The 13,699-nt window shown below is 41.8% G+C and overlaps 1 protein-coding gene across 5 annotated transcripts in view; it reads right to left on the bottom strand.

Moving 5' to 3' along the window:
• Positions 1 to 9,842: 9,842 nt before the first annotated feature.
• The window catches only part of GNE (glucosamine (UDP-N-acetyl)-2-epimerase/N-acetylmannosamine kinase), a 45,328-nt gene continuing 41,471 nt past the window's right edge, over positions 9,843 to 13,699 (bottom strand). For 3 of the 5 annotated variants that reach the window (XM_032213381.1, XM_032213378.1, XM_032213379.1), the window contains exon 12: positions 9,843 to 10,885. In XM_032213381.1, the coding sequence (XP_032069272.1) occupies positions 10,650 to 10,885 (236 nt within the window). In that variant the 3' untranslated portion in view covers positions 9,843 to 10,649. The remainder of the gene's footprint in view (positions 10,886 to 13,699) is intronic. The other 2 variants (XM_032213377.1, XM_032213380.1) reach the window with 1 other exon arrangement.

Consider the following 13,699-nt stretch of genomic DNA (forward strand, 5'->3'; position numbering starts at 1 on the left):
ATTTTCAAAAGCAAAAAAAATACTGTTTTCTTTTCCCAGTTATTCCTTGCACTATAGTATAACATTTCCAAACCAGGAATATTTATTTAACTATTTATTTGCAATGTTTAAATCTTCATCACCTACTTCATGCAATGACTTGAGGCAATTCATTCATTCATTCATTCTGAACTTTATATAGTGGCCCATGTTGCAACCCCCCCCCCCCAAAAAAAAAACACCAATTCTGAACACCACATAATAAAACAATGACACATAAAAAAACTATTCAAGAAAATTTTACAAGAAACCACCAAATGTCAATCACCATGGAGCAACCTCAGTATTTTGCTGGTATCCTGGAGTCCAGAGGCCTGATGGCATTAACCAGGTTTTGAAGGACTTCCAGAAAATTAACAGGGATGAAGCCAACTTCACTGTGGGGGATATTCCATAAAGTGGACATCATGGCAGGAAAAATCCAACCTACACATGGGTCCTGCCATGTGTAGCTCCATAGCATATGGGATTGTAGCATACCTCCTGCTAGATCTGATGGTATGAGCAGATGTAATTGGGGAAAAGGCAGCCCATGCTATGAAGGTATTTAAAAGTCAAAACCAGTATGTTGAATTGAATCTATTAAAAATTTTTTGAAACAAATGTACTCTTTCCCAAGGGCCAGACGACTTCCTCAAGTTCTACCCCCGTTCTAGCTCAGTGACAGTTCTTCACAGCCCTTGGGATGGGAAGCTCTTCCAAAGGACCGAGGCAGCCATTGAGAAGGTACACATCCGAGGTTCCATCAGATGACAGGGCTTTAAGGAGGGGACCTGGAACATACCCACCTATTTAACCTAGGACAGACAGGTGGCATTTGGGAGATGTGATTCTGCAGATAACAGCCCTGAACCATGCAGGACTTTAAAAATATTCTTCGTGTATGTTGGCCAGTTCTAGAATTCTTCAACAAGCATGACTGGTGCTAGGAATTCTGGGAATTGAAGTTTGTACATCTGAGGTAAGCCAATGGTCAATTCCATCAAAGGCTGAAATGGGATTATGATTTGTCTTGAATATCAGTCATAATTTTTTTAAACATTTCCCCCCCCCCACCCAATTTTTTGTAGCTAGCTTGATGAGTTCCAAAGAATCAAAACCTGCAATTATAAAATATATGTTGCTATAAGATTGAAATTTTAATTACACATTTTAACACACATTTAAGGGATATATGCATATTTTACCCAAAACACATAGGAAGAATGTCTTTTTCCTATATCAAAGAAAGCACTATCTTTTGTTGCTCCATTTTGTCTTATTTTTGGCACCTGTGCTTTTAATTTAAAACTACAATGCCAAGTATTGAAGCCTGTCCTTTCCTCTTGGTTTAACTTGGAACTGTCTTCTCTAATACTTTTACAGCTAGACTCTATGGGAGTAAAATTCACAGAACATGGTTCTAACAAGAGGTTTATAAGAGATTGCTTTTAAAGAAAGGGATTATTCCTTATAATGGAGCCTAAGAAAAAACATAGAATCTGACAAAGGTATCATACAGGATAAGAGATATATGCCTACAGTAGCTGCTTCTAAAACAGCATTAAGTGAATTGTTGAGGAAGCTACATTTTATACAATTCTTAAGTATGCAAGACCTTTAGAACTAAAAAAAATTACTTTTGGGATAGTTGATTAAAGTTATTGGCCAAGCAGTTAGCGTTATTCACAAAAGATGTGAATTGTTATTACATCATAGATAGCGTAAGCTATTTCATAGCTTATTAAGCTTGCTTTTCCGATTCTTTGAAGATCATCTGAGCCATTTCCAGAGAGTTAGAAATAAACTTTGTAGAATTAATCTTGATCTAAAAGTAGCCTGTATCCTATCATATCTTCTGATCTAGGCTTTAATTTCAGGAATTTTATAGTACTGAGCTATGATAAAATAATGAAGATGTGATGTTTCTCAAATTAATAGCTGGATAAATAAGAAAGATACTTAATGGAAACTTGATACATAATTTTTATTTGAATCTTTGATATTTAGCTTGAAGTCACTTAGATCTGTTTTTCAACATTTAGACAGAACAATGCACAGAACTAATTGTTTTAATAAAAAGGCAACAGAGAAAACCATATTTTTCACGCCAGCAGGAAATAGAAAAGTGCTAAATTTCAACATTGTTTTTATTTTTATACATGTAACATAGGTAGATGTAAAAGTATCTTCCTTTCCCAATTAAAAAAGTGATGCAGGAGCTATGCTGAGCTAAATAACAAATATTAAGATCAATATTCAATTAAAGACAGTTTTGATTTTAAAGTAATGCTCTTGGGACACTTGAATATTTTATTTTTCACTGGTGCGTATAAAATTATGAATATATAGTTGAGCCAACACTTCTTTCAGCATGACGATGATCCCAAACCACCGCCCGGCCAATGAAGGAATGGCTTTGTAAGAAGCATTTCAAGGTCCTCGAGTGGCCTAGCTAGTCTCCAGATCTCAACCCCCATAGAAAACCTTTGGAGGGAGTTGAAAGTCCGTGTTGCCCAGCGACAGCCCCAAAACATCACTGCTCTAGAGGAGATCTGCATGGAGGAATGGGCCAACATACCAGCAACAGTGCGCCAACTTTGTGAAGACTTACAGAAAACGTTTGACCTCTGTCATTGCCAACAAAGGATATATAACAAAGTATTGAGATGAACTTTTGATATTGACCAAATACTTATTTTCCACCATAATTTTCAAAAAAATTCTTTCCAAATCAGATAATGTGATTGTCTAGATTTGTTTTCTCTTTTTGTCTCTCATAGTTGAGGTCTACCTATGATGTCAATTACAGGCCTCTCTCATCTTTTTAAGTGGGAGAACTTGCACAATTAGTGGCTGACTAAATACTTTTTTGCCCCACTGTATGTCCTCCCAAAGATGATTGGAAGATCATTGCTCAGAGATCCGCCCCAATAAAAAAATCTGAAGTCTCACCAGAGGTAAACTGAAGCTACAACAGCCTACCTGCACTATATAATTTAATGCTGAACTTGGATGTTCCTTCATGGTTTAGAATGCAAGTGACCACAGCAGTGACCATTTCTTTTCCATTCCATCTAATATTAAACTATTGTACTATTTTAGTATGCACAAAAATAAAGAACTTGTCTTTTCCAAAAGCATTGAATATTTAAGACAGTTGAACATTATTTGGAGAAGAAACTGGCTTGATGAACCTCCTACCAATTTACTAAGTGGATTAGGCGTTCAAGGAGGCATGAAAAGTCCAATCTGTTTCTATAAGTCCATTCTTCTGTATCCCTTGCCTAAATATACCAAATCCTGAGCTTAACTACACACGCAACTCATTCAGGTAAGAAATGGGCATGATCACAAACAATTTTGGTGGTAGCTTCAACGCAACAAATAATTGCGGGGAGAAGGGTGAGTAAAATGTATATTTCCTCAAAATCACTCTTCAGGGGTGCAGATGCAGATGTTTAATATTAGCAATCTGTTCCAGTTTGAAAGCTGTAGGTGACGTGGGAATGGGATTTTCCAGTCATTCATTTTTTCTTCAGACCATTATTGTTTTTATCCCACTTGCCTAATTGAACAAAGCTGACAGCAAAAACACAACCTCATGTGTTTTCTAATTTCATACAGAACAGAGTTGAGATTTAGCACTCCTAAGAAAATTACTGAAAACTTAAGATGTGTATTTTGCAAAGCTTCCATCAAAGTAGCAGCACTTTCAGGATGAAAATGGACTCTCCATTTAAATTTAACCCTCTGCTACAGTATTTATATTAATTACTCAATTCTCTCAGTAAGCTTGTATTGTCTGCAACTCCCTCCCATAGTTCAATTCAGTAAGGTCTGGAAAATTCCCTTGTTTTATAATTCCAGGAAGATAATGAAAATGAAAAGTTTACTGAAAGTTTACTCAATACTCAGAAGGTTTTTTGGCTTGGGGCAGAATTTTAATCAATTTAAAATATACTACACAATAAATTTTAAAATAGGATATGTAGGGAAAGGTAAATATTCCTTTGGAACTAGAACAGGGGTGTCAAACTCATGTCATCATGGTGTCACGTGACACATCCATTTTTTCCCCTTTGCTAAACTGGCCATGGACCTGGCCAGCATGTGACACATCCAGCTTGCAGGCCACGAGTTTTACAGCCTGGGACTAGAAGAATATGTATGCCATTTAACATTAGAGCCAGCAACAAGAACCAAAAGTACATGTTGAATTTGGAGGAAGAGCTCAAACTTTCATGTAGAAATCTATCCTACTTTGTTTCGCATGAATAACTTTTCACACCCTGTATTTTCAAAACTCATCATTTACACTAATTCATTATAAATGTTCAGGCAGTGGCTGTTCTCCATAGTGGGGGAAGTAGCATCCAGACTGGGTTGACCTCAACCGCTTATTGATTGGACTGAGTCTGATAAGACTGTTAAGCCACACCCCTGTTGCTAGGCAGACCCAGCTTCGACTCAATCCTTCAATGAGGACGGATGTGTCATAGTAATTCTCAGAGATATTTGGAATTCATATATATACATCAATAATTGACTGGAAGTTGTGGATAGTGAGTAGTGCTGGGCTAAATTGTTGAATCCCCATCCGGGGTGGTGGCAGCCTTGCCCTTAGCCTCTCAGGGGTGGCAAACAGCTCTCTTTGGCCCTCACAGCCTAACTGTCACTTGACAGGGCTTCTGCCATGGGCCAAATTCAAATGGTTCTGCTCCATACTGTTTTCCTTGGCTGGTACTTGTGACTGAACATGGAGCTCTAACTCAGTAAGGAAAGCAACTATTCAGATATCTTGCCTTGTTCTGGTGCAGGAGCGCTCCGCCGCTCCTCACAGAGTTGAGCGGTGATTGCGGCTGTCAAAATGGCTGCGGAGCACTGGTGTGGCTCAGATTTACAAGGCGCTGAGTGCAGCGGAGGCTGCTTTAACGAAATTGACTGTTGGAGCCAGGCTGAGGCAGCTTCGCCCAGGAAGACGAGTGAGAGGCTAAATTGAGTGGGGCGGCGTGCAGCTGAGCTCAAAGCAGCTATGCTGCTTCAAATTACTTGTTTGGTGTGCGTGCTGCAGCTGGAGTGGATTTAGGCGTGAATCGCCATTTTGGGGCAATTTCAAGCCACAAATGAAAATGGCGGCCGCCAGCAGCATCGCAGACACTGAGAGGAGCCAGGTCCTTACTACTGCAGCCACCATCCCACTGGAGTCTCCAGAGGCCCCCGAATCTGGATCTGGGCCCCTGCCAGATGTTTCCCCAAGGGGAGGGGGCCCTCAGCAAAACGAAGCATATTTGCAAATCTACACAAGGCAAGAAAGCCTCCAAGTCCAGCTTCAACTTCGAGCGCCAAAAGGATAGGGCACTTGAATGAATTTATTAAAAGGCCAGCAGTAAAAAGGTTTCCTCTGCCCCGGACTCTGATAAAAAGCCTTCCCTGGGGCAACAGTTCGGGCTCCCTTCCCCTGGGGGAGGGACAGAGGGGGAAACTTCACTCAACCTCAGAATTCCCATAGACACATTTGGGCTTTGGGGATCGGTTCAAGGAGAGCAGTCCCCCCTGCGCACCACACCAGCTGGGCCTCACCCTGTCCTTGAGTTAGTGGAGCCGGTGATTCCATCCACATCAGCAGGGTTTCGTCCTGAGCAGATGTACCCCATGTGCATGCCCAATTTTCAGGACATTATTGACAATGCCATTCAACAAGGCATAGCAGCTGGGCTGCAGCAAAAATAGGACCATTCTCACAGGGGCAGCTCCCCTTAGACCACCAGGAATAGTGGACATTCCTGCAGAGGATCTTCCTGTGTCTGCTGCTCAGTCACAGGAAGATCAGGAATCAGGATCTGAGGAAGGTGAAATTAGACAGAAAAACCTATCTGAGGATGACGGCATGGCTCCCACCAAACCTGCCTTTTCTGGCCTGTTCCAACCATCTCTATTCAAATTCCTTTTATTTAAAGCAAAGGCTTCAGCCAAATTTGGCGACAAACCATCTGACACAAGCGTTCAACCCCAGGGGAAATCAGCGGAAACCATTTTCACTGAACAAGCCATTGAAGCTGAGACAGTACCCACTCGAAAGATTTTTGTTGACTTGGTTAAGAGACAATGGGCGTCTCCCACTTCGGGCCCAATGTCTAACTCACAGGCAGTACCTCAGATTTTGCTATCTGGGACACCATTTTCAGTATAGGGCCTTACCCTTTGGGTTATCATCAGCCCCTTGGGTTTTTACGAATGTATTGGCGGCACTGGCAGCATACCTCAGACAGGTACCAATACAGCTCCAGTGCTATTTGCATGACATATTATTACAGTCATCCTCTGCTACCGCGGCCCTTAGAGACTTGGAAGTCACCATGTCGACCCTTCAGGCCCATGGCTTTTCTATTAATCTGGCCAAGAGCCACCTGCAACCTACTATTAGGTTAATTCACCTAGGGGCTTTGATAGACACAGTGTCAGGTAGTTTTCCTGTCACCTGAGAGACAGCAGAACCTCAGGGAGTTGGTTTCCAAGATCACCAGGGAGAGACAGTGTCCCTAACTACGTTATCCAAGCTTCTGAGTACCATGGACATTGTTCCCTGGGTGCGCCTGCATACCAGAAACCTTCAATGGTTTCTTTTACCATTTCAGCGAAGGCACATGACCTGCTCCCAGGCCAGGGTCACCTTACCAGCAGAAGTATCCCATTCCCTAATATGGTGGAGGTCCCCAGCTATCATCAAAGGGGAATACTTCAGGACTCGACCGACTGATGGTCACAACGGACGCCAGTCTATTTGGCTGGGGGGGCTCATTTCATGGAGCCAGGCGGAACTAATTCACAACATCAACTGGTTGGAACTCAGAGTGGTCCACCTAGTTCTATGGCAGTTTTGCCACTCTTGTCAGTGCCATACATATTCTCACAGACAACATAGCCACCAGGGCTCATATAAACAGACAGGGAGGGACCAGGTCAAAGTCCCTCATGCTGAGGCCAAGAGACTGTGGCTTTGGGCCAAGAGGAACTTACTATTAATTACGGTGGAGCATATAGCTGGGGTGGCGAATGTACGGGCCAATTGGCTCAGCCAGACCATGGTGGACAATGTGGAGTGACAGCTTCACCCATCTATCTCTCAGGCAATTGTTGGACGTTTTCCAGCAGCCCATTGGTTGATCTATTTGCCACCCCATTCAATGCTCAGCTCCCTCGGTTTTACTCCCAGTTCCCTTCAATGAATGCGGGAGTGGACACCCTCCACTGCAGTTGGCCTCGGGGACTCCTTTACACCTTCCCAGTTGCCCCTGATTCTGAGGGTCATACAGAAGATCATAGGGGACGGGGTGGAGGTTGTGTTGATTGCTCATTGGCCCCGGAGACCTTGATTCGCTGACCTTCAATCACTCTCAGTGGACAGACCCTGGAGGATCCCTCGGACATGATCTCCCTCAGCCAGGGGTTGCTGGAGCATCTAGACCCTCAGTGGCTCCAGTTGACCGCCTGGCGCTTGAGCAGAGCATCCCAAGGGAGAACAATAATTACTCCAGGGTCATACAGATGATCCAAGCAGCCCGCAGGCCATCCATGGAGCGGATCTACAATTCGACCTGCCGTTCATTCTGCTCCTGGTGTGCCGGTAAGAACCTTGATCCTGTACGGGCTACAATTCCACAGGTCTTGGACTTTCTCCAGGCGGGACTGGATAAGGGATTTGCTCCTAATACCATTAGGAGACAAGTATCAGCGATATCTTCGGTGTTGGTTTGCAGCAAGTCGCAGTCATTAACGCAGCATCCCACTGTGAAATGATTTCTTAAAGGGGCATCTAATCTTAAACTGCCCATGATACATAGGTACCCTTCTTGGTACACGGTGCTGGATGCGCTTACAAGGTACCACGTTTGAGCTGTTACAGAAAGTGTCTCTCAGGTTTCTAACCTTCTTGGTGGCCTTTTTGGTGGCCATCAGCTCTGCAAGGAGGATATCTGAACTGCAGGCACTGTCAACCAGGGACCATCTGTGTATATTTCATCGTGACAAGAGTGGTTTTACGGCTGGACCCCTCCTTCATACCCAAGGTGTGCTCCTGTTTTCACTGAACCCACGAACTGGTTCTGCCTAATTTCTGTCCAGACCCGTCAAAGCTTAGAAAGGAAATGGCACATCTTGGACATGAGAACATGACAAGAGGACATTGCCAACTAGAAAATCAGAGGCACTGTTCGTCTCTTTCTAGCCGGTTTCATTAGGGAAAAAGGTTACATACACCACCATTGGCAGATGGTGTGAGCCTGCATTGCCTCAGCGTATCAGTCACAGGGGGCTCAGGCTCCAGGGAGGATCACCGCCCATTACACCTGAAGTGTGGCCACTTTGGCCACCTGGGCGACTCAAGCCTCTTTGTTGGAGATCTGTAGGGCAGCTACGTGGGCATCTCCTTCCTTTATAAAAAAAATACAAATTGGACTCTTTTGCGTCGGCGGAAGCCCCTTCTAGAAAAGGGGCTTCTAATGGACCATGCATAGACCCTCCCAGGGGACACCTCCAGCTTTGGTAGATCCCAGTCTGGATGCTACTTCCCCCACTATGGAGAAAGGGCGTTAGTCTTTACCTGACATGTCTATTCTCATAGTGGGAAGTAGCATCCAGCGCCTCCCATAGAGTTCTGATCTTGGTAGAGTGTTACATAGGTATTAACCTACTTGTTACCAGACGTCATTAAAGAATTGAATTTATATCAAAGACTTTGACAACCTACCTGGAGAAGATGACACATCGAGTCTGATGGAAGTCCTTCGTCAAAAGCTGGGTCTGCCTAGCGACAGGGGTATGGCTTAACAGTCTTATTAGACGAAGTCCAATCAATGAGTGGATGAGGTCAACCTAGTCTGGATGCTACTTCCCCATTATGAGAATAGGCATATCAGGTGAGGACCTACACTCTTTTTCCTTACATTATTAGACTAAGGAGTCATAAAATCCTAGCAGAAACTCATTTGTCAAATACCTCTAATTTCTTTTTCCTTGAGTTATATCCAGTTGTGTCTGTCAGTTGAGGAACAGAATTCACTAGTATGACAGATTTTCTGCTGCACAAAAGAACAAGAAGATACCTTCTTGTTTAACCAGAAATCTAGATAACCCAAAGCATTTAAAGGAGGATTATTTTCCAAATCCCAGTTTACCCTCTAATAGACAAGTTAGAAGTAGTAAACTTTTAAATCGTTCTAATCAAGTATCTTTAATTGTTTAGATCCCAAAGTGTTCAAATATAAGAATCAGATGCACTTATACATACTACAAATGAAAGTAGTTACTCTGGTAGATATAGATTCCTAAAGCAATTCTGTTATTGCTGCTATCCTATCATGCTGTTTTTGTTTTAAAACATGCCTTTAAAATAGGAGGGAGGGGACCCACATTGGAGGCAAAAGCCTCCAAATTCAAACATAAATGGTTCCCAAGTACTACAACCTTGCACTATTTTCTATGATAACCGCATAAGGAACCGAAAGTTGCCTTAAGCACACTATGAGGTTCGGAATTTCTAGCTTCCAAAATCTCTAATATATGATCCACTATATTCACTTTCTATATATCTGGGTTTTGTAAGCACAAATCAAATGCCCGTAAAACCACAGTATGTTGTTTTTTTTAAGTAGGACTTGGTGAGCATAGTGAGGCTAACAAAAACATGTCTGACAGATTTCTGAAAGCCAGATTAAATATGGATTTGATTCAAAAAGCCAATGTTTTCTCAAGCCCCAAGCTAACCAGATCTATCTCTTCAGCCAGATATCTAGCAAACTGGATCAATTAATGAAAGCATAATGACTTGTGCAACTGACACTTTAATTCCAAAACATGAAAAACTGACTGAAAACCAAAGAACATGAAAACAAGGTGGTAGGAATCACAATTCAGAGGAGGTATATAAAATATTACTACTGAGAACTGAGACAAAGCATACATTTTATTTTATTTTCCATCCTAGCAACATTGTATGTCTTCAAACCTTTGCCTTTTATGGGGTTTTCAGCTGCAGTAACTACTGGCCAACATAATTGTCAGTTATGATGATTCTGTAATTCAGTATTTCTGAAGGGCATTTTTGAAAGAAAAGCACTTTGAAACTGAACATGTATCCTAAGAAGATTGTATTCTAATTAATGAACTCATTGATCGTCACATTATAATGCTGGGTATTTTACCATGAGATGTTTCAAATTTCTCTCACACAGAGATCATACCTGCCCATCTCTGCAGAGATGGAAATGATTACATATATCTGTCAGGGATAGTTCTTCTTTGCTTAACAAAGGTTACCAAAATTACCACCTACTGAGAAAAAGTTTGAAAATATATTAGGAAGAAGTACGTTCAGTTTTGTTTTTTACAATCTGTAGCTCCCAAGAAGTGTTTAATTTCATTTTGTCTACAAGAGAGTCCTATTCTGAGCCATGTTTCTAGTGATATTCCAGCATATAAAAATAGAAATTAAATAAAGGATGGGTGGATGGGAACAATTTTTATGGTGAGATTTCCATAAAACCATATGAAACAACGAAAAACCCCAACATCAGTAGGAAATATTTTTCCTGTTACAAACTTCATAAGGATTTCTATTTATTCCCCGGGGTTTAGTATATCCTGCGTGTTGTATAATCCAGAACCATGCTAGCGGCTCCAAGCAGTGCAGGATCACTCAGGTCTGAGACAACCACATTAACTGTTTGGACAGAAAATAACGCTCGCTGACGGATCACATCTCTGACAACATTGACATAATGACTTGCCAAGACACCAGAAAGTATAACCAGGGAAGGACTTATGGTGTGCAGAACATTAACAATTCCAAGGCCCAGGGCTGTTCCTGCTGTGAGGGGGGAAAAAAAAGAAAATGTCAGTTAGGGAGGACATAAGAACAGTAGTTATATAAGAAAGAGACTCTTTCCGATAGAAGAGAATATTTGCAGCTCAAGGTTGAACTGTGGGGTCCTTGATGTTCTCTGAGCCTGGTGCTTTTCTTGCAGATGTTTCGTTACCAAACTAGGCGACATCTTCAGTGCTAGAACATCTTTTCATTACCTACTTTGGTAATGAAATGTCTGCAAGAAGCTCCTTATTATATGCTAGTCTTTCCATCTGAGTTCTTGCAAGATATTGGAACCAAAGCACCCATCTTGCTTTTGCCAATGCTGGCAAGGAATTCTTGGAAATGTACTAATCCCAACATGCTGGTATATGGCTACATTTTTTTCCTCACCATCTTCTCTGAACAGAATGTGCAGAACTCTTATTGGTAAGAGAACCATAAATTAGCAGCTGCCTCTTTCACACCACTTTCAACTGTCCCAAATAAAGCAATTATCTACATTATGTGACTACATTCTGAGTCACATAACAACTAATTGTGATAAAAACAATTTATTATGGAATATACTCCAAAACATTAGAGACGTTTTGTATCTTTACAAATTCATTGACTATTTTTGAGAACTACTAACAATTTAAAAAAGTAAAATACAGTATGCTGAGATTAAAGGAAAAAAATAGAGAAAAAGTCCTAGAACCCCTGTGGAATTTCAAAGTATGATTTCACTAATAAAAAGTTGTTTTATGACAGTCAGATATATGCCAGTACAATCCAAATTCCTGTTTTCCATTGTCTGTTAAACCATCAAATCTGGACACTAGAGATAAGACATACATGGGTGAGGGTGTAACTGAAACTTTCAGAGAGGCCTGAAGAAAAGGAAAAGTATAGGTTTGAGTAGTAATGACCACAGTGGTCATAATGGTGTGGGGCGGGGTTGGTGCCTTGCAGTCAGTTTTGCCTCCCAAGAAATCCCTGCAATTTTTCTGGCAACATTTTCAGAAGTGGCCTGTGGCAAGTATCTTCCTAAGGTTGTGAGAGGGATTGGCCAGCTGTGTGTTTAAGGCAGGACTATAATTCATGGCTCCCAACTCCTATCACAATTAGATTAGAGGTTAGATTAGAGGTTTATTTATATGCCGCCCTTTTCCCTGGGGGGACTCAGGGCGGCTCACAATCCAAAGGAAAGGGGGAAAACAGACTTTTACATATAAGACAATACATGATTAAAACACAACATTCATACCATTCGGGCGGGTTACAATCTTTAGCCCCAGGCCTGACGGGATAGCCAGATTTTAAGGGCTGTGCGGAAGGTCTGGAGGGTGGTGAGGGTACGAATCTCCACAGGGAGATCGTTCCATTGGGTCGGAGCTACCACCGAGAAGGCTCTCCTCCGCGTGGTTGCCAGTCGGCATTGGCCAGCGGATGGAACTCGGAGGAGGCCTAATCGATGAGATCTGATAGGTCGTGTGGAGGTGATCGGCAGTAGGCGGTCTCTCAAGTACCCAGATCCACTACCATGGAGGACTTTATGGGTGGCAAGTAGCACCTTGAAGCGTATCCGGAGATCGACAGGTAGCCAGTGCAGCTCGCGGAGGATAGGTGTTACGTGGGTGAAGCGAGGTGCACCCACAATCGCTCGCGCAGCTGCATTCTGGACTAGCTGAAGTCGCCGAATACTCCTCAAGGGCAGCCCCATGTAGAGCACATTGCAGTGCACAATGCCAATAATCCTTATATTAGTTGTTCTCAGTAATATTAATAATGCTCTAACTTTTTTTAAAAAAAGTGTTTCCATTTATTCTGTGGATTAGATTATAGAACTGTTGCTTTAGGCACAAATATAATTTTCTTAAAATTGGATTGAGTCTATTTTCACAGGAAAAGAAGGAAGAAGAAGAAAGAAGCTATCAAACATGGTTTCTACTATATTCAGATTACATAAACAGGTTTCAGTAAAATCTCTTTTAAGTTTTCAAGGATTATGATTCTATGCTAGCAAGTATGCTTCAAAATTTAAATGAGGCCTTGTCCTCCAAAGAAACGGAAATTAAGATTACTCTCCATTCATAAAAAGGCTCCCTTTTCTATTCTACTGATAGACTTCTTCCATTAACAGGAGAATACTAGCTGAATACTCGCCAGGCAGCTTGGTTTTATGGTATTGAGATGCTCTAAGTTGTAGAGGCAATGTGGTCATCTTGTTCCACCAAAGAAGCAACATGTTTTGCCTTAATAAAATACTTGATATTGTTACTCCAAAGCCTCAAGTGTCACCCCAAACTTCTGGAAAAAGTTTTGTTCATCTGTTAAACAAATGCAACTAACTAGAACAAGCTAGAACAAGCTTTAGAAACAAGTGAAGCAATACAAAGTAATCAATTTAGTTTCAAATGTAGAAGTGCAAGCAGCAATGTTCCCTCTAATTTTCTTTCTGTGTGTGCGGAAAAGTATAGTGTTCGTGCGGCACATTTTCATGCCTGAGCACCTGAATTTTTTTTAGCCATAATTGCCATCAGAGCAGATGTTGGGGAGGGGGGCAAGGAGGAAAAGGGTCCCCTCCCTCTCCCTCAGACCCCCAGGAAGGAAGGGAGGGAAGGGAGGGGGAGGAAAAGGAAAGGAAATGGGAAACAAGAAAAGGAAAGGAAAAAGGAAAGGAAATAGAAAAGAAGGAAAGGAAAAAGGAAAGGAGAAAGGAAAGGAAAAGAGAAAGGAAAAAGGAAAGGAAATGGGAAAGAAGAAAGGAAATGGAAAAGAAGGAAAGGAGAAAGGAAAGGAAATGGAAAAGAAGGAAAGGCAAAGAGAAAGGAA

The sequence above is a fragment of the Thamnophis elegans genome, chromosome 3, assembly GCF_009769535.1.
Source record: "Thamnophis elegans isolate rThaEle1 chromosome 3, rThaEle1.pri, whole genome shotgun sequence".
NCBI classification, from domain to species: domain Eukaryota; kingdom Metazoa; phylum Chordata; class Lepidosauria; order Squamata; family Colubridae; genus Thamnophis; species Thamnophis elegans.